General features: G+C 39.9%; 1 protein-coding gene across 1 annotated transcript in view; it reads right to left on the minus strand.

The window, feature by feature from the left end:
• Nucleotides 1-8660: 8660 nt before the first annotated feature.
• Nucleotides 8661-21543, minus strand: part of cdc73 (cell division cycle 73, Paf1/RNA polymerase II complex component, homolog (S. cerevisiae)) — a 68279-nt gene continuing 55396 nt past the window's right edge. Inside the window, exons 16-17 of the mRNA XM_034183086.1 lie at nucleotides 11240-11381; nucleotides 8661-9224 (exon numbers count right to left, since the gene is read on the minus strand). Of these exons, the coding sequence (XP_034038977.1) occupies nucleotides 9188-9224; nucleotides 11240-11381 (179 nt within the window). The 3' untranslated portion in view covers nucleotides 8661-9187. The remainder of the gene's footprint in view (nucleotides 9225-11239; nucleotides 11382-21543) is intronic.

The raw sequence follows: 21543 nt of genomic DNA on the forward strand, positions 1-21543 counted from the left end.
TTGTATACTAACATACAGCTGTGACATGGTATCAGTGAGGTGGCAAATTTCAGTTAGCAGCATCTACTGAACAAACCTTTGATTTTGAACACTCTTCCCAGATATAAAGCTGCTCCTTCCAGTGCCACGGATTGTAAACATGAAGCGTGCAACATCCACATTTTCAGCTCCATCAGAGTACGTGGAGGTGATCTCCACGTACTCTGATGGAGACACAAAACATTCATTCTAAATTCACTTTAACCACTTGGTAAACAAAATGTCAAAACATCTGTTTAAAATGGACATAATTTGAGAGGAACATTATCATTTCAAAAACTAGAGACTCAAACTACTGTAAAAAAAAAAAAAAAAAACTTTCTGTAAAAAAATGTAATCATTTGGAATATAACTGTCCCAAAAATATTAAATATAGTCTGCTTTAAAAGACTTTATAAAAATAATATAACTTCACTTTACAGTATGGACAATTAAGTTTACTAATTTGGTACTTTTGGATTGTGCACTATTATTTAGCTTGTTGTGAAGAGAAATTTCAATACATTGATTAATTCCAAAAGTCTTGTGTTTTGTTCTTTTGTATCTGTTGATATATAAGTATAAGTCAGTTTGAAGCAGAAAGGAAGCTGTCAGCTGACACCAAACACCAAAGGAGAAAAGCAGGCTGCTTCACAACGAGCAACACCAAAGTCTTTGCCTGCACTGCTCCAGGCTCTGCAGATCCCAGATCACCACAGTCACCACCGAGCGCGTGACTGCAACAACAGAACCTCTTCCCACTGATATTCAGATTGAAATATATATATTATATAAAATAAAATGTAATAGTAAAAGGGGTAGGTGTATATAAGCTTTTGCTTCTGCCTGCACCCATTCGGCCACATGTGCTAATTTGGGGGGGGAGACACTTTGTGACAAGGAGTTTTGTGTGCCAAAATAAACTCATTCAAAAATTTTTTGCAAAATGAAATGTGATTGTAAATTTGCAAAAAGGCAAAAGTATTTGTGGCAGAAAACCTGTCCCAATTCTTCACACAAACATGATTTGCTTATCAGAGAATAAATCATTAAAAGTGACAGCCAACATTTTTTGTTTTTGTGTCTTCCCTCACTCCCATGTCCATGACAAGCACGCAGGCTCCATTCTTTCCTCTGTGCATCCAGGAATAAGTGACAAAACTTGCCAGGCACTGGATAGGTTGCCTCAAAAAAACCCCCAAAAAAACCAGGGTGTCAATGGGTATAGCGAGCCTTGTTTTTTTACTGCATTATGTTAGTTATCTTCTATTACTTTTGTTTTGCTGACCTACTTCCACAGTGGTTAAATTTGTATTTAAGACTGGCTCGCAAATGAACGGCTCACAGCTGCAAAAATTATGGAATCACCGGCCTCGGAGGATGTTCATTCAGTTGTTTAATTTTGTAGAAAAAAGCAGATCACAGACATGACACAAAACTAAAGTCATTTCAAATGGCAACTTTCTGGCTTTAAGAAACACTATAAGAAATCAAGAAAAAAAAATTGTGGCAGTCAGTAACGGTTACTTTTTTAGACCAAGCTGTTATGTGTCGGACGCGGTCGGACCACCGACCCAGCGTTTGACAGGACCCAGCATAAAATAAGCAGAGCACGGTTCAAAGGATAACACATAACACAAGTAGAGGGAAAAAATATGGAATCACTCAATTCTGAGGAAAAAATTATGGAATCATGAAAAACAAAAGAACGCTCCAACACATCACTAGTATTTTGTTGCACCACCTCTGGCTTTTATAACAGCTTGCAGTCTTGCAGTCTCTGAGGCATGGACTTAATGAGTGACAAACAGTACTCTTCATCAATCTGGCTCCAACTTTCTCTGATTGCTGTTGCCAGATCAGCTTTGCAGGTTGGAGCCTTGTCATGGACCATTTTCTTCAACTTCCACCAAAGATTTTCAATTGGATTGATATCCGGACTATTTGCAGGCCATGACATTGACCCTATGTGTCTTTTTGCAAGGAATGTTTTCACAGTTTTTGCTCTATGGCAAGATGCATTATCATCTTGAAAAATGATTTCATCATCCCCAAACATCCTTTCAATTGATGGGATAAGAAAAGTGTCCAAAATATCAACATAAACTTGTGCATTTATTGATGATGTAATGACAGCCATCTCCCCAGTGCCTTTACCTGACATGCAGCCCCGTATCATCAATGACTGTGGAAATTTACATGTTCTCTTCAGGCAGTCATATTTATAAATCTCATTGGAACGGCACCAAACAAAAGTTCCAGCATCATCACCTTGCCCAATGCAGATTCGAGATTCATCACTGAATATGACTTTCATCCAGTCATCCACAGTCCACGATTGCTTTTCCTTAGCCCATTGTATCCTTGTTTTTTTCTGTTTAGGTGTTAATGATGGCTTTCGTTTAGCTTTTCTGTATGTAAATCCCATTTCCTTTAGGTGGTTTCTTACAGTTCGGTCACAGACGTTGACTCCAGTTTCCTCCCATTCGTTCCTCATTTGTTTTGTTGTGCATTTTCAATTTTTGAGACATACTGCTTTAAGTTTTCTGTCTTGACGCTTTGATGTCTTCCTTGGTCTACCAGTATGTTTGCCTTTAACAACCTTCCCATGTTGTTTGTATTTGGTCCAGAGTTTAGACACAGCTGACTGTGAACAACCAACATCTTTTGCAACATTGCGTGATGATTTACCCTCTTTTAAGAGTTTGATAATCCTCTCCTTTGTTTCAATTGACATCTCTCGTGTTGGAGCCATGATTCATGTCAGTCCACTTGGTGCAACAGCTCTCCAAGGTGTGATCACTCCTTTTTAGATGCAGACTAACGAGCAGATCTGATTTGATGCAGGTGTTAGTTTTGGGGATGAAAATTTACAGGGTGATTCCATAATTTATTCCTCAGAATTGAGTGATTCCATATTTTTTTTTCCCCTCTGCTTGGTCTAAAAAAGTAACCATTACTGACTGCCACAATTTTTTTTCCTGATTTCTTATAGTGTTTCTTAAAGCCAGAAAGTTGCCATTTGAAATGACTTTAGTTTTGTGTCATGTCTGTGATCTGCTTTTTTTCTACAAAATTAAACAACTGAATGAACATCCTCCGAGGCCGGTGATTCCATAATTATTGCCAGGGGTTGTATTAGGCTGTATGAAGACAATTACTGAAGAAAAATGAATGTGAAGAACTGAAAAAGATGAGACACAACAACAGACAAGACATCATCTTATAACATGGATTATGGACAAATGGGACAGATTTTAGTCTAAGGGAAGCTGATTAATACAGCATCTGGTAATCAGGGTGGGCCATAAACAGTAAAGCCCAGAGAGCAGGCCAGGTTCATCGAGTACTGATGGGTTTAGACTGGTTTGTTTCATATAAGCAGTTGGTCAGCAGGTGTCATGAAAAACTTATGGCAGACACACTTTGCTGTCACCACGGTAACACTATCGTGGTTTAATGTTTAATGACGACAAGCGGCAATTCCTTTGTTTAATAAAAGTTATCAGTTTTTATGCATTTTAATGCTGCTCCACGTTATTTTTTTATTATAGCTCTTATATGGAAACAGCTGTAATGGATTATTTTCTCTCTTTCTTTGTATGTTTTGGATCTGTGTGTGCCAAATAAATTCACTAATTTATTAAAATATAATCATGTGAATTTTTTTAAATCAATTTCTGTAATTAATAAAAGTTATCAGTTTTAATAAGTTAAGACCGTGACGTAGCAGACCACGTCCCTTTTAAAGTGCTTTTTTATTCAGGCCTCTGGTGTTTAACACCCTGAACACATGCAGTGTAAAAGGCCTTTAAGACTGTCACGGTTTAATGTGCTTTCAGTCATCATACTCGCTGCACCAATGGTGGCTATTGATAAAATCTTATTGATATCGATGCCTTTATCGAATCCGCTTATCGATCCAATTCTTTATCAATTCCCCTATCAATACCTCTTATGAATTTTCTGTGTACTAAAAATAGGCTTTACAGGTTTTCTATGTCAACAACATTTTATTGAGTCTTAAAGTAAATAAATAAATATGAAATTGGTCCCTGGATCCAAGATCTCTGGACATAAAAAAATAAATTAAATAAAATCTCGACATGATGGATCCTAGATCTAGACAAAAATAGAAATAAACAAAATCTGTAGTTTTTGTCAAAAGCATTTCCTTTCAGGTTTTAATGACACAAATGTGACTTCATTGCCTCGGAGCTCTTGCAGCCAGCTGCGTGCACATCAGGATGTAATTCAAAAAGAAAAGACGACATTTATTTTTGGTGGAGGGGACAAAAAAAACCTGGCTTTGGTCAGTTGTAGTTTGTGATTTGTACTACAGCGTTTGGACACAGGTGTCATTTGATTTAAAACGGCGATTTGCTTTGAAGTTATTCATTCCAAGTGAAATCTGTCATTCAATCTTTACTCGGCAGACAGCTGCGGAGTGTATGCAGAAGGACGATTCTTGTTTCTTGCCCGCAACAAGACAAACGTCTCGGTTAGTGACTTTAATCCACACAAAAGTGATCCACAAAAAAAAAATCTTTAAATGACTTTGAGGGAGGTTAACAAAGAATTTGCAGATCTGCCGCTTCTGATTAGCAATGAACCAGAGACCCACCGAAGCAGTGGGTCACAGCACTACTTCAAGCTTCAATCATCTTGACGCAGCGACCATTTCCGCGATAAACACCCTCAAAAACAACAGCCGCTCCGACGTAACGTGAACTGAAGCACTGATAAGGGAATCATTAAGCAAAAAAGGCTATTCATGTTGGTGGATCAAATCATTTCTCACACATTGCTAGCTACTTGCTAATACAATTTGCACACATGCCACTGCATTAATCTGGTTCATGAGCGGATGTCTATTGGTGAATTTCACAAATAGCAGAAAAAGTAAACACTCACCAAAGCTCCATCGCGCCCATTTTGTCTTCCTCCAGTATCCATCATGCCTCCTCCTCCTCTTTTTCTTCTTCCTCCGATTTGGTGTCAGTGTCACATGACCAATGGTGCAAAACGTGATTGGCTGAACTTTGGATGATTGAGTCACGGATCGATTGCTTCTCCCTGCATTTCTATTCTTTGAGGTTGAATTTTTTTTAGGTTGAATTTTTGAGGTTGAATTTTTTTTAGGTTGAATTTTTGAGGTTGAATTTTTTTTTTTTAGGTTGAATTTTTTTGAGGCTGAATATTTTGATGCTAAAAAAATTCAACCTTAAAAATTCATTTTCAAACTCTGATGGCACAGATTTACTTCCATAGGTCATCGATGTAAATGGGCAGATTTCCAGGATGAACTCCAAATAATTGTGAAATCAATATCACAAAGACAATTACACAAAAGGGTAGAGTTCTAGTTATCACTCAAGTTAACACTTCAATAAACTTCAACTGTTATTGTGAGACCAACCTTAAAGCATCCCTTTAATTATTAGGCCCCATACATATATAAAGTTGATCATCCTTTGCATCAAAAAAAAAAAAAGGGATGAGGGTGGGTGGATTTCCCCCCCCCCCCCTCTTTCTTACAACCCCTGTCAAAAATTATGGAATCACCGGCCTCGGAGGATGTTCATTCAGTTGTTTAATTTTGTAGAAAAAAAGCAGATCACAGACATGACACAAAACTAAAGTCATTTCAAATGGCAGCTTCCTGGCTTTAAGAAACACTATAAGAAATCAGGAAAAAAATTGTGGCAGTCAGTAACGGTTACTTTTTTAGACCAAGCAGAGGAAAAAAAAATATGGAATCACTCAATTCTGAGGAAAAATGATGGAATCATGATAAACAAAAGAACGCTCCAACACATCACTAGTATTTTGTTGCACCACATTTTATAACAGCTTGCAGTCTCTGAGGCATGGACTTATTAATGAGTGACAAACAGTACTCTTCATCAATCTGGCTCCAACTTTCTCTGATTGCTGTTGCCAGATCAGCTTTGCAGGTTGGAGCCTTGTCATGGACCATTTTCTTCAACTTCCACCAAAGATTTTCAATTGGATTAAGATCCGGACTATTTGCAGGCCATGACATTGACCCTATGTGTCTTTTTGCGAGGAATGGTTTCAGTTTTTGCTCTATGGCAAGATGCATTATCATCTTGAAAAATGATATCCCCAAACATCCTTTCAATTGATGGGATAAGTGTCCAATATATCAACGTAAACTTGTGCATTTATTGATGATGTAATGACAGCCATCTCCCCAGTGCCTTTACCTGAGATGCAGCCCCATATCATCAATGACTGTGGAAATTTACATGTTCTCTTCAGGCAGTCATATTTATAAATCTCATTGGAACGGCACCAAACAAAAGTGCCAGCATCATCACCTTGCCCAATGCAGATTCGAGATTCATCACTGAATATGACTTTCATCCAGTCATCCACAGTCCACGATTGCTTTTCCTTAGCCCATTGTAACCTTGTTTTTTTCTGTTTAGGTGTTAATGGCTTTTGTTTAGCTTTTCTGTATGTAAATCCCATTTCCTTTAGGCGGTTTCTTACAGTTCAGTCACAGATGTTGATTCCAGTTTCCTCCCATTCGTTCCTCATTTGTTTTGTTGTGCACTTTCGATTTTTGAGACATATTGCTTTAAGTTTTCTGTCTTGATGCTTTGATGTCTTCCTTGGTCTACCAGTATGTTTGCCTTTAACAACCGTCCCATGTTGTTTGTATTTGGTCCAGAGTTTAGACACAGCTGACTGTGAACAACCAACATTTTTTGCAACACTGCGTGATGATTTACTCTCTTTTAAGAGTTTGATAATCCTCTCCTTTGTTCAAACTGACATCTCGTGTTGGAGCCATGACTCATGTCAGTCCACTTGGTGCAACAGCTCTCCAAGGTGTGATCACTCCTTTTTAGATGCAGACTAATGAGCAGATCTGATTTGATGCAGGTGTTAGTTTTGGGGATGAAAATTTACAGGGTGATTCCATAATTTATTCCTCAGAATTGAGTGAGTCCATATTTTTTTTCCCTCTGCTTGGTCTAAAAAAGTAACCGTTACTGACTGCCACAATTTTTTCTTGATTTCTTATAGTGTTTCTTAAAGCCAGAAAGTTGCCCTTTGAAATGACTTTAGTTTTGTCTCATGACTGTGATCTGCTTTTTTTTCTACAAAATGAAACAACTGAATGAACATCCTCCGAGGCCGGTGAAGTATCTTACGGAGGTAAGAGGGAGGTCAGCAAAACTGGCATGTCTGCTCTTACATCAACTGTACCGCCATCAATGAAATTAGGCAGATAATAAATTGATGCAGGCAGGGATGATAGTGGTGTTTTTTTTTTGTTTTGTTTTTTTTTTTTAAATGGGCCCTTAAATCATTAAATATTAAAAAATAAGTTATGAAATCTCATTAAACATGTGAATTTTGTCACCCAAATGGATGAAGGATCGCCCCAAAAATACAACAAAAATCCAATCATTTCGGTTTGACCTTTAATCTTATGTGAGAATTTTAATATGATAAAATCTGAACTGTATGATGGACAATTATCTGGCACCATTTATAAAGAAAATCTCATAAGACAGTAAGCGCAATGTTCCTTTATTAATTTACATTTGACAGGAGGTGTAAGAGTCCAAACCAAAGCTCACAGACACCCTGATGATTAGAAGGAGACTATTTACAAAGCAGCAAAGTGAACATGAGCAAAAGGGCAGAGAACTATGATTTCAAACAAGAAACAAAACAGGACTGGCGGGGAAAAGCAAAACACCAAACTTAAAAATACTTAATTTAAAAAAAAGTGACAAAAGAAACAAGCTCATGAAGCACATTATTGATAAGAGACCAACACACACAGAGCAAGTGGCACTGGATCATAATAAGATTAGACAATCACCCTATATTTAACACTTATAATTCTTGCTACAAATTAAAAGTTTTCTTACACAACCGTGTTTTCTCCATCACAGTAACATTAACCACTTTATTACTATATGCAATGTGCATGTTTTTTGTCTTGTGTTTTTTCTATGCAGTTCTGACAATGAAGCAGGACAGAGCACAAATCTTCAGTTTGTGCTTTAACAGCCCGACGTGCCACTGCTCACAAAATCATGTCATACGCAGGTCTGTGCACATGTAAGGACTGCAGCAACACACTGCATGCACAAACAGAACACATTTAGTCTATCATCATTTTCCTTTTTTTTTTTTTTTTTTTTTTTTTTTTTTTTAAACTGTTAAGCCACACAATCACAAATCCACTGGTGATTTAGGTTTCCACAATTCATTCAATTTGTGTGGTAATTTTTGCCAGATGGAAGCAGTTTTAGAGTTTAAGGGAGAGAGGAGAGAAGGGAGGAGGAAAAAAAAAAAAAAAGTCAGCCACTCTCCAAAGGACAGACTGGTTTACACACACACACACACACACACACACACACACACACACACACACACACACACACACACACACACACACACACACACACTTAAAGCACAGAATGCAAAGAAAAACTGCATGCTGTTTTACATGCCACCTTAACTAATTTCGGCTGCCCCTATAACACTATTCTTTTAGCCCTCCTTTGTAAGACAGACAGACAGACCCCATGTGAATTGTGTTATTAAGTGAAGTGACAGACTTGAGGCAAACATTCAAGTTCAGCTGCATGTTTTTTTTTTGGTTTTATTTTAATAATGGAAATTCACAACTCTTATTTAAACAAATATCCAGGTAGTATCCCTGCAGCTTTAAAAATTCAACAAGATCATAATCAAGGCTTTCCTACAATGAAGCTGAAAGTCCAACCTCCAGTGAAGGCATCATCGGTAATACAGGCGAGGCACAGCTCGTGCAACGCCACTATTGCCTTTTGTCTCACATGCGTATGATTGCACTGAACGGCTGAACTGATGTTGCTCTGCAAGCATTTCATTTTGCAACTCTCTCTCTCTGTGTGTGTGTGTGTGGTGGAGGGGCACACAGAGGACAAAGTGGAAGGTAAAGAAGTCAAAATTTTTCTATCAAAGTACTGCGCACATTCATACACAGGAATGAGAAAAATAGAACTATGTTTTTTTTTTTTATTTTATAACTTGTTTTAAGAAATTAACATTTTGCCAGAAGAGACTGTCCTCTATCACCCACTGGTGACAGTTGCCGCTGGTGGATTTGTCAGATAGGACCGTCAGCCTGGGCTCAGAACCTCAGATGAGATTTGTGTTTCACCATGTATCTGAAAAACAAGGCGGGGGGGTTAGAAGGATATTAGTTTCTACTGAAATGCTTCAATAATTTAAACTAAAACCTAACAACAACGACTTGAAACAGCTCTCAAACATTCTCAGTCATCTCTTCCATGGCCAGACCTCAGGGACCCCTGACCTGCACATTTTTTGTCCAGCTTTTGCCTGAGCAAGGAGAGATGAAAAATGTGCAGTTTAGGAATCCCTGATGACCAGAGCTGGAAACCTCAATCATAGCTGGAAATCTTCAGTTTTAAAACAGATGTCATGGAGCAGTAGCAAAATGTCATGAAGACTAACAGGAAAATTAGTTGCAAAATAAACTTCCAGAATATACACAATACACACTAAAAGTCTTTTTTGTAGGTTTTAAAAATATTCTAGACAGGTTTTCATTTTTTTCCCCATTTAAAATAACTTTTAGAACATGTTGCAAGAGCCTGTTGTGATAATTTAAGACAGCATTTCCACAAGCCGTCATTATCAGTAGACCTAGTATTGACATATAACCCCACTTTAATCACTCTTTGTTTTATTATTATTTTTAAACAATGCAGGGTTCATGAGGCATCTCAGGTTAATTAGATGATTGTGATGTCACTGCCAACTGCATAATAAGGCTGCTTGGCCACACCCCCTTCCCCTTTTTTGGTTGGCTTTGTGATTGTTACATTTAACAAAAATATGAGTCAAACACACTCCCACACTGACAAGGAGAGTTTGCTCTGATGCTATGCTTCACTGCACCCGCAACACTAAAGCCTGCCTTAAATAAGCGCCAGGCATTATGTGCATTAGGTTACATTTGGTCAAGTCAATCTTGCCAAGTCCACTGCAGAGTGGTACCTTAAAATCCCAAAGCCTGATTTATACTTCTACAACTCCGTGGCCATTCAATGACGTTGACATGAGTATCACCCTTTTAAAGTTCTCTGTCGTGTTGGACGCAATTTACAGCAGGAACAGTGGACTCTTCTGGATCAATTTGTCCCTCAACAAGTGCCACTTCTTTATACAATCATCAACCTCCAAACCAACGTTACAGTATGTGCAATTTCCTGCCATGAACTGTGGGTCATTTGGAATCTTTTTCCAACTGAGTGTTGTAAAGTTTGTCATATTTGTGGACTTCTCTGCCACATATTTCTGTATTTGATCCAGGATTGAAATGTAATCAATGTGTGGACTGCAAAAACTTTTAAAATATGACGGGAGAAGAATGAGTGAAACCGGAAACATGACCAATCACAGCCCTTGCGGTCTCAGGAAGTTTCATAGCCACACAGAGGGCTCCGATTTAAAGTGGTTGTCTGTGTTCACCATACCCAGGGATATGTGTGAAACTTGACACCATATTACAGTGCAGGCAGCAAGCAGCATTTGTTAATCACCAGCCTTGAATTATGGCCTGCCTCGTTTGGGTGCTGTGTCTGAGCACAGTTTGAACGGTTGCTTTTAATCAAGGAAATATGGTCCCCACTTTCATTGAATCAGTGAGTATCAGTGCTGAACTTCATTTCATACCCGTTGCGAATGGGCACATCCAGACTGCTCCGTCTGGTACATGCAAGAGGTTTTTATTGGAAATAATTGTGATGGGAAGTTTTGCTCGATGCGAGTGAAAACCAGTTACACAAAATCCAGTATATATGGTGTTTATTACATGGAAACCAAACAAAAGCATTGGGACTTTTGCTTTTCTGTGGTGAGTGCAAGTATCCGGTTTATACAATGACAGTTTCAGCGAGTTGTACTGTATTACAACCTTTCACCCCAAAATGAGCCATTAAAGCAAATCAACTGCACGATTTTTACAACTATGATTTTTGTTAAACAATGCGCAATTTAGGTCCATTTAAAAATGGGGCAGCTGAACAGAAGAAATACATTAGATCTGTGTCACAGACAAAAAAATAAATAAATAAGAAGCCTGGTTCCATTTACTGCAACCAATAAAACATTAAGTGCATCAAAGACAAATCAATGTGCAGAAACAAATAAATACCTGTCAAGAGTTTCCCAAAAGCGCAGGAAAACGGGCCGGTCCAGATGGCGCCTGTGGCGGCTCAGCTCCAGGACAGTCACATCCCACTTCTGCACATTGGGGTCTGTCTTCACCTCATCATATTTCAAATGAAAGGCTCGGACTGGAGGAAACGCATGTATTCATGAGTACAATTCTTCAGATGTTACTTACTGTGTGTCTGATAGATCTTTAAGCAAAAGGGACCAGTCATGACAGACTGTGAGCAATTACATGGGTCAGAGGGCAAAGAAAGTTTCATTTTCAACCCATCACAAAGAACTCCAAAAGAACACAGGTTTATTACATTAAAGACCTGCAACGCATCTTTCAGCTGTCAAACATTCTACATCTTTTTTATCTTTTAAAGAGCAGCTGTTAAGCAGCATCTTGGCCATTTGTCACAAAAATGATCTTTGAGGCTTTGAAGCTGCAAAGGAGAACGTCATCCCACAGAGTCTATAATCACTCATGGTACCGTATTTTCCAGAGTATACCTCGCATTTTATTTTATTTTTTTACTACTTTGGTAGGCCCTGTGACTTATATACTGAAAAATCACGACTGTTATTTATAAGTGGGCTCTCCCCAGAAATTAAGAGCATGGTGGCACTAGGGTGCGAGTGGAGGTGGCTGGGTGGAAGACCTCCACCAAAACAAACCCCTGCACCAGGGTGGAGAAGCTCCTGCAGTTTGCCTTTTTCAAATACCAATGGAAGCCATTTCCTGAAACTTAATAAGCAGGGGAGACTTGGAAAAACACAGCCTGGGGGAAAAAAGAAAGAGATTCTGCTTGGTTGCCCACAAATTGAAAAAAAAAAACAAAAAAAACAAAAAAAAAAAACCAAGAAAAATATTAATTAAAATAATTACATGCATGTAGCGATCTTGCTTATTTATTGTTGTATTTCTATTATGCATGTTTTTTTATACTCAATTTTTTTAGCACAATAATAAATGCTGGGCTATGAAATGAAAATTGTGAAACCCGAGGAAAATTTGAAGGCGGTCTGGGTGGCGCAGCCCCCCCAGAAGCTGGGGTCTAGGGCCTGTGGAGCTCCAGAAACCAAATTAATTTTGTATCTAATGACACATTTTCAGCATCTCCTGGAAGAAAGAAAAAAAAAAAAATCTCAAAAGAAGTGCATATTTAAATGATCCCTGATTCAACCTTTTATTTAAACTGTCAATGATAATAGTAGAGAAGCTTGAATCTTCGACTGCACTGGGTTGCTTGACGCGAGGACGTTTCACTTCAAATCGCAGAAGCTTCCTCAGCTAAAATTTTTGCTCTGGTAGTCTGACTTCTGTCTTGACTCTTGTGGAGAAGAATAAACAGAAGCCACAAAAGCTGGAGTTTTAAACCTAACAAGACCCCTACTAAGGAGAGGCAGACTGCTGTTGACGACCCTCCTGATGACGTGAATGACTCATTACCATGAACAAAAGACTGACACTGCTTTGACCTGAGTACCCCATTGTAAACAGGGGACAAAGCGTGTCTGAGACCCGCCCCCCCGGTTAAGGCTGGGTTTCAACCGTTTCACATAGAATGCCTCCTTGACCCCTTTCTCAAACCATTTCTTCTCTCTGGCTAAGATTTTAACTTCCTTGTCCTCAGACATGTGGTTAGTGTCTAAGGTGGAGATGAACTGCAGACTGAGGTCCACTGGCGCCCTCTCTGCGGTGCTGGTATAGCCTTTTGTGTAAAGGTTGCGTAGTCTCACCTATGTAGTGTTCGTTACAGTTTTCCTGACATCTGATAGAGTACACTACATTGCACTGTTTGTAACTAGGGATCCTGTCCTTAGGGTGAACTAATTTCTGTCTCAAGGTGTTAACCGGTTTAAAGTAAACTAGGATTTTGTGCTGTCTGAAGATCCTCTGTACTTTTTCCCCTACTCCTGCTAAATAAGGGAGAGACACTCTTCTTCTTGTCTCCTGTCTATCTGGGACTTCTGCACTTTGTCCAGGGACCATCGTGGGTACCCACATACTGTGAGGGCTTTCCGGACCAGTTGTTCTTTAGGCCTTCCCTCTGCAGTTGTGGGCACCTGTAGGGCTCTGTGTTGAAGAGTCCTGATCACCCCAAGCTTGTGTTCAAGGGGGTGGTTTGAGCCAAAGAGCAGATATTGGTCAGTGTGAGTTGGTTTTCTGTAAACCCCTGTCTGGAGCTGCCTGTTCTCTCCAATCGTAACATCACAGTCCAAGAAGGCTAAATGGTTGTTTCTGGCATCCTCACATGTGAACTTGATATTGGAGTCCACCGAGTTGATGTGTTCTGTAAAGTCCTCAACCTCCTGTTGCTTGATTTTAACCCATGTGTCATCGACATATCTGAACCAGTGACTGGGAGGGATGCCCGTGAAAGACGTCAAGGCTGTGTCTTCTCCACTCGTTCCATGTACAGACTGGCCACAATGGGGGATACCGGAGACCCCATCGCACAACCATGAATCTGCCTGTAGTAATTCCCCCTAAACAGGAAATACGTGGTGTTAAGACAGATCTCCAAGAGTTGGCAGATGTGGTCTGGTGTGAGTTTGGGCCTTTCAAGTAGAGACACATCCTCCAGCAGTTTCTGCCTCACAGCTGAGACAGCCTCAGCAGTGGGGATGCAGGTGAACAACGATGTGACATCAAATGACAGAATGTCAGACTACCAGAGCAAGAATTTTAGCTGAGGAAGCTTCTGCGATTTGAAGCGAAACGTCCTCGCGTCAAGCAACCCAGTCCAGTCGAAGATTCAAGCTTCTCTACTATGGAAACCACCTGGACAACTGACAGCCTACACAGAAACACTGTCAATGATAATGTTGAAATAACAGAATATGACATGGAAGTAGGGCCCCAATTCCAATGAAGTTGGGACGTTGTGTAAAATGTAAATAAAAACAGAAAACGATTTGCAAATCCTCTTCAACCTATATTCAATTGAATACACCACAAAGACAAGATATTTAATGTTTAAACTGATCGTTTGTTTTTGTGCAATTATTTTCTCATTTTGAAGTGGATGCCTGAACACATTTCAAAAAGTTAGGACAGTGGCAACAAACGACTGGGAAAGTTGATGAATGCTCAAAGAACACCTGTTTGGAACATTCCACAGGTGAACAGGTTAATTGGAAACAGGTGAGTGTCATGATTGGGTATAAAAGGAGCATCCCCAAAAGGCTCAGCCGTTCACAAGCAAAGATGGGGTGAGGATCATCACTTTGTGAACAACTGCGTGAAAAGAAAAAAAATTGTCCAATGGTTTAAGAACAATGTTTCTCAACATTCAATTGCAAGGAATTTAGGGAATCCATCATCTACAGTAATCAGAAGATTCAGAGAATCTGGAGAACTTTCTACATGTAAGTGGCAAGGCCGAAAACAAACATTGAATGCCTGTGACCTTCGATCCCTCACTGCATTAAAAACCGACATCATTGTGCAAAGGATCTTACCACATGGGCTCAAGAACACTTCAGAAAACCATTATCAGTTAACACAGTTCATAACTTAAACTACAAGTGCAAGTTAAAACTCCACCATGCAAAGCAAAAGCCATACATCATCATCATCATCATCCAGAAAAGCCGCCACCACCTCTGAGCCCAAACTCATTTGAAATGGACAGACGCAAAGCTGAAAAGTGTGCTGTGGTCTGATGAGTCCACATTTCAAATTGTTTTTGGAAATTATGGACGTCGTGTCCTCCGGACAAAAGACGATAAAGACCATCCAGATCGTTACTAGCACAAAGTTCAAAAGCCAGCATCTGTGATGGTATGGGGGTGTGCTAGTGCCCATGGCATGGGCAATTTACACATCTGTGATGGCACCATCAATGCTGAAAGGTACATCCAGGTTTTGGAGAAACACATGCTGCCATCCAAGCAACGTCTTTTTCAGGGACGTCCCTGCTTATTTCAGCAAGACAATGCCAAGCCACATTCTGCACGTTACAACAGCGTGGCTTCGTAGTAAAAGAGTGCGGGTACTAGACTGGCCTGCCTGCAGTCCAGACATGTTGCCCATTGAAAATGTTTGGCGCATTATGAAGTGCAAAATACGACAACAGAGACCCCGGACTGTTGAACAATTCAAGTCGTACATCAAGCAAGAATGGGAAAGGATTCCACCTACAAAGCTTCAACAATTAGTGTCCTCAGTTCCCAAACACTTATTGAGTGTTGTTAGAAGGAAAGGTGACGTAACAGTGGTAAACATACCATTGTCCCAGCTTTTTTGAAACCTGTTGCAGGCATCCATTTCAAAATGAGCAAATATTTCCACAAAAAGTTTAGTAGTTTAGTATAGGTTGAAGAGGATTTGCAAATCATTGCATTCTGTTTTTATTTACATTTTACACAATGTCCCAACTTAATTGGAATTGGGGTTGTAGGACCTGGAATGATTTTCCTTTTAATTGTAAGCCAAATTATGCATCATCTCAGAACAATTAAGCTACATGAAATTCATGAAGACTGAAAAGAATGTTAAGGCGTTTCAAAAACCACAGCTAAAACTTGTAGAATATTTTGAAAATCATGGTAAAATATCAACAACATACGTTATAGTAAAAAAGTCACATATTCTGTAAATTCCTGTAAATCCACTCAAAGCCACACTGTCTTTTTCCCAATGAAAGACAGTCTAGATTAATGAAAAAAGTCACAATCTCATCTAAAATCCTGTTTGAACAGTACGTTTCCGGGTTACCATGTTTCCTGATGGCACAGTTTGCTTTTCCCATTTATCTTTCAGGTGTGTTCACGAAGCCAGTGACAATTCCACGGATTCTTGTCTTTATCAAACTTTTTCCAACAGTCTTTCTCACCATCTTTACTCTGATTTAAAATTCTTCTTTTAAAAATTTGAGAGATCTAAAAGTTTGTGATGTCCACATGCTACATTTAGCTTCAGCGTCTTGCAGGAGCCACACAGCATCGCCGCAGCAACCAACCAGGCCCACTTTACGACAACTGTTGCAACAGCTACGCTTTGAGTGGCATTTTTCCTCCACAAAGTTGCGTGGATCCGAGGGCACAGATTTTTATCCAACACACAGATCAGTGTCCGCGGACTTATAAAACTTGCACAATGTCGTAAAAAAAGGAAACGTTTTCCAGTGGGCATTTCAAAAACTCAGTGACGATCACAATTACAGATTTTGTTCGTGCGTGCTGAATAAATCATTCATTCATATCTCGGCTTTAACGGCGGATATCAGACAGTTGCCACTGTCGTGGAAGAAAAAGTGGCAATTATCACTAACAAACTGGATACAATCCAAACTTCATTGGATGGCCACACAAGATGACTGGAGGAGGCTGAAAACTGTATTTCTGATGCAGAGGGCACAATCACAAGTATGGAGATAAGAATAATGGAGGCAGAGAATAAGCTGGCTGAGTTTACAAAATGTATGGATGAGCAAGAATCACGGATGCGGAGGGATCAGATCAGAATCTTCGGGGTAAAAGAAGACATCGAGAGAAAGGATGCAGCCCTTTATTTTGAAACCTGGCTGCCGAGACTGCTCAACATGGAAACCAAGAAAGGCAGGATCTGGTTGGACCGCTGCCACAGGAGCCTGGACCAGGTTGTGCATACAGAGCAAAAACAGAAAGAAACAGTGCATCATGGGAACCCCCCAGCAGTCTACGTCTATAGCAGCATAACTAAGGGATGGTTCAGGGTCACCTGATCCAGCCCTAACTATAAGCTTTAGCAAAAAGGAAAGTTTTAAGCCTAATCTTAAAAGTAGAGAGGGTGTCTGTCTCCCTGATCTGAATTGGGAGCTGGTTCCACAGGAGAGGAGCCTGAAAGCTGAAGGCTCTGCCTCCCATTCTACTCTTACAAACCCTAGGAACTACAAGTAAGCCTGCAGTCAGAGCGAAGCGCTCTATTGGGGTGATATGGTACTACGAGGTCCCTAAGATAAGATGGGACCTGATTATTCAAAACCTTATAAGTAAGAAGAAGAATTTTAAATTCTATTCTAGAATTAACAGGAAGCCAATGAAGAGAGGCCAATAAGGGTGAGATATGCTCTCTCCTTCTAGTCCCCGTTAGTACTCTAGCTGCAGCATTTTGAATTAACTGAAGGCTTTTTAGGGAACTTTTAGGACAACCTGATAATAATGAATTACAATAGTCCAGCCTAGAGGAAATAAATGCATGAATTAGTTTTTCAGCATCACTCTGAGACAAGACCTTTCTAATTTTAGAGATATTGCGTAAACGCAAAAAAGCAGTCCTACATATTTGTTTAATATGCGCTTTGAATGACATATCCTGATCAAAAATGACTCCATGATTTCTCACAGTATTACTAGAGGTCAGGGTAATGCCATCCAGAGTAAGGATCTGGTTAGACACCATGTTTCTAAGATTTGTGGGGCCAAGTACAATAACTTCAGTTTTATCTGAGTTTAAAAGCAGGAAATTAGAGGTCATCCATGTCTTTATGTCTGTAAGACAATCCTGCAGTTTAGCTAATTGGTGTGTGTCCTCTGGCTTCATGGATAGATAAAGCTGGGTATCATCTGCATAACAATGAAAATTTAAGCAATGCTGTCTAATAATACTGCCCAAGGGAAGCATGTATAAAGTGAATAAAATTGGTCCTAGCACAGAACCTTGTGGAACTCCATAATTAACTTTAGTCTGTGAAGACGATTCCCCATTTACATGAACAAATTGTAATCTATTAGACAAATATGATTCAAACCACCGCAGCGCAGTTCCTTTAATACCTATGGCATGCTCTAATCTCTGTAATAAAATTTTAATGGTCAACAGTATCAAAAGCAGCACTGAGGTCTAACAGAACAAGCACAGAGATGAGTCCACTGTCCGAGGCCATAAGAAGATCATTTGTAACCTTCACTAATGCTGTTTCTGTACTATGATGAATTCTAAAACCTGACTGAAACTCTTCAAATAGACCATTCCTCTGCAGATGAACAGTTAGATGTTTTACAACTACCCTTTCAAGAATTTCTGAGAGAAAATGAAGGTTGGAGATTGGCCTATAATTAGCTAAGATAGCTGGGTCAAGTGATGGCTTTTTAAGTAATGGTTTAATTACTGCCACCTTAAAAGCCTGTGGTACATAGCCAACTAATAAAGATAGATTGATCATATTTAAGATCAAAGCATTAAATAATGGTAGGGCTTCCTTGAGCAGCCTGGTAGGAATGGGGTCTAATAAACATGTTGATAGTTTGGATGAAGTAACTAATGAAAATAACTCAGACAGAACAATCGGAGAGAAAGAGTCTAACCAAATACCGGCATCACTGAAAGCAGCCAAAGATAACGATACGTCTTTGGGATGGTTATGAGTAATTTTTTCTCTAATAGTTAAAATTTTGTTAGCAAAGAAAGTCATGAAGTCATTACTAGTTAAAGTTAATGGAATACTCAGCTCAATAGAGCTCTGACTCTTTGTCAGCCTGGCTACAGTGCTGAAAAGAAACCTGGGGTTGTTCTTATTTTCTTCAATTAGTGATGAGTAGAAAGATGTCCTAGCTTTACAGAGGGCTTTTTTATAGAGCAACAGACTCTTTCCAGGCTAAGTGAAGATCTTCTAAATTAGTGAGACGCCATTTCCTCTCCAACGTACGGGTTATCTGCTTTAAGCTACGAGTTTGTGAGTTATACCACGGAGTCAGGCACTTCTGATTTAAAGCTCTCTTTTTCAGAGGAGCTACAGCATCCAAAGTTGTCTTCAATGAGGATGTAAAACTATTGACGAGATACTCTATCTCACTTACAGAGTTTAGGTAGCTACTCTGCACTGTGTTGGTATATGGCATTAGAGAACATATAGAAGGAATCATATCCTTAAACCTAGTTACAGCGCTTTCTGAAAGACTTCTAGTGTAATGAAACTTATTCCCCACTGCTGGGTAGTCCATCAGAGTAAATGTTATTAAGAAATGATCAGACAGAAGGGAGTTTTCAGGGAATACTGTTAAGTCTTCTATTTCCATACCATAAGTCAGAACAAGATCTAAGATATGATTAAAGTGGTGGGTGGACTCATTTACATTTTGAGCAAAGCCAATTGAGTCTAATAATAGATTAAATGCAGTGTTGAGGCTGTCATTCTTAGCATCTGTGTGGATGTTAAAATCGCCCACTATAATTATCTTATCTGAGCTAAGCACTAAGTCAGACAAAAGGTCTGAAAATTCACAGAGAAACTCACAGTAACGACCAGGTGGACGATAGATAATAAATAAAACTGGTTTTTGAGACTTCCAATTTGGATGGACAAGACTAAGAGTCAAGCTTTCAAATGAATTAAAGCTCTGTCTGGGTTTTTGATTAATTAATAAGATGGAATGGAAGATTGCTGCTAATCCTCCGCCCCGGCCCGTGCTACGAGCATTCTGACAGTTAGTGTGACTCGGGGGTGTTGACTCATTTAAACTAACATATTCATCCTGCTGTAACCAGGTTTCTGTAAGGCAGAATAAATCAATATGTTGATCAATTATTATATCATTTACCAACAGGGACTTAGAAGAGAGAGACCTAATGTTTAATAGACCACATTTAACTGTTTTAGTCTGTGGTGCAGTTGAAGGTGCTATATTATTTTTTCTTTTTGAATTTTTATGCTTAAATAGATTTTTGCTGGTTATTGGTGGTCTGGGAGCAGACACCGTCTCTACGGGGATGGGGTAATGAGGGGATGGCAGAGGGAGAGAAGCTGCAGAGAGGTGTGTAAGACTACAACTCTGCTTCCTGGTCCCAACCCTGGATAGTCACGGTTTGGAGGATTTAAGAAAATTGGCCAGATTTCTAGAAATGAGAGCTGCTCCATCCAAAGTGGGATGGATGCCGTCTCTCCTAACAAGACCAGGTTTTCCCCAGAAGCTTTGCCAATTATCTATGAAGCCCACCTCATTTTTTGGACACCTCTCAGACAGCCAGCAATTCAAGGAGAACATGCGGCTATACATGTCACTCCCGGTCCGATTGGGGAGGGGCCCAGAGAAAACTACAGAGTCCGACATTGTTTTTGCAAAGTTACACACTGATTTAATGTTAATTTTAGTGACCTCCGATTGGCGTAACCGGGTGTCATTACTGCCGACGTGAATTACAGTCTTACCAAATTTACGCTTAGCCTTAGCCAGCAGTTTCAAATTTCCTTCAATGTCGCCTGCTCTGGCACCGGAAGACAATTGACTATGGTTGCTGGTGTCGCTAACTTCACATTTCTCAAAACAGAGTCGCCAATAACCAGAGTTTGATCCTCGGCGGGTGTGTCGTCGAGTGGGGAAAAACGGTTAGAAATGTGAACGGGTTGGCGTTGTACACGGGGCTTCTGTTTAGAACTACGCTTCCTCCTCACAGTCACCCAGTCGGCCTGCTTTCCCGGCTGCTTGGGATCTGCCAGAGGGGAACTAACGGCGGCCAAGCTACCTTGGTCCGCACCGACTACAGGGGCCTGGCTAGCTGTAGAATTTTCCACGGTGCGGAGCCGAGTCTCCAATTCGCCCAGCCTGGCCTCCAAAGCTACGAATAAGCTACACTTATTACAAGTACCGTTACTGCTAAAGGAGGCCGAGGAATAACTAAACATTTCACACCCAGAGCAGAAAAGTGCGGGAGAGACAGGAGAAGCCGCCATGCTAAATCGGCTAAGAGCTAGTAGCTGCGCTAAGCTAGCGGATTCCTAAAAACACGCAAAGTGAATAATGTGTAAATAATTTAGAGGTGATTCAGCAGAAGGAGTGCTTTAGTTAAGGCACGTGAAGATTACACTGGGAAACAAATCGTAATCTAGATAACTAGATCAATCTAACTGCGCAGATTAAACAGCTAACAGATACAGAAAAACAGATACAGGTGAGACCATAGGTATCAAGGGCTGTCATCATGAAGACTCATTACACAACGTATATGATGAGGGTGATGGCTCTCAGCAGGAAGGCGAAATTACTTTTGAAGGAGCGCCTATTATTATTCACCAAGATTTGCCACAAAAGGTGCTTCAACAGCAAAGAAAGTTCAACCCCGTCTGCCAGAAATTGATCGCCAAAGGCCAAGGTAGAATGCTCTACCAAACTACCCTCCATTTCTCGCACAACAGTAAGAATTTTCCTTTTGACTCACCTGAAGAAGCAATATGAGGTCTGTTAGAAAACTATCCGACCTTTTTATTTTTTGCAAAAACCAAATGGATTTGAATCACAGCCATTGATGATTGAATCAATCAGCCAAGCTTGAACCTTCGTGCGCATGCGTGAGTTTTTTCACGCCTGTCGGTTGCG

This window comes from Thalassophryne amazonica, chromosome 12, assembly GCF_902500255.1.
Source record: "Thalassophryne amazonica chromosome 12, fThaAma1.1, whole genome shotgun sequence".
Classification (NCBI taxonomy): Eukaryota; Metazoa; Chordata; class Actinopteri; order Batrachoidiformes; family Batrachoididae; genus Thalassophryne; species Thalassophryne amazonica.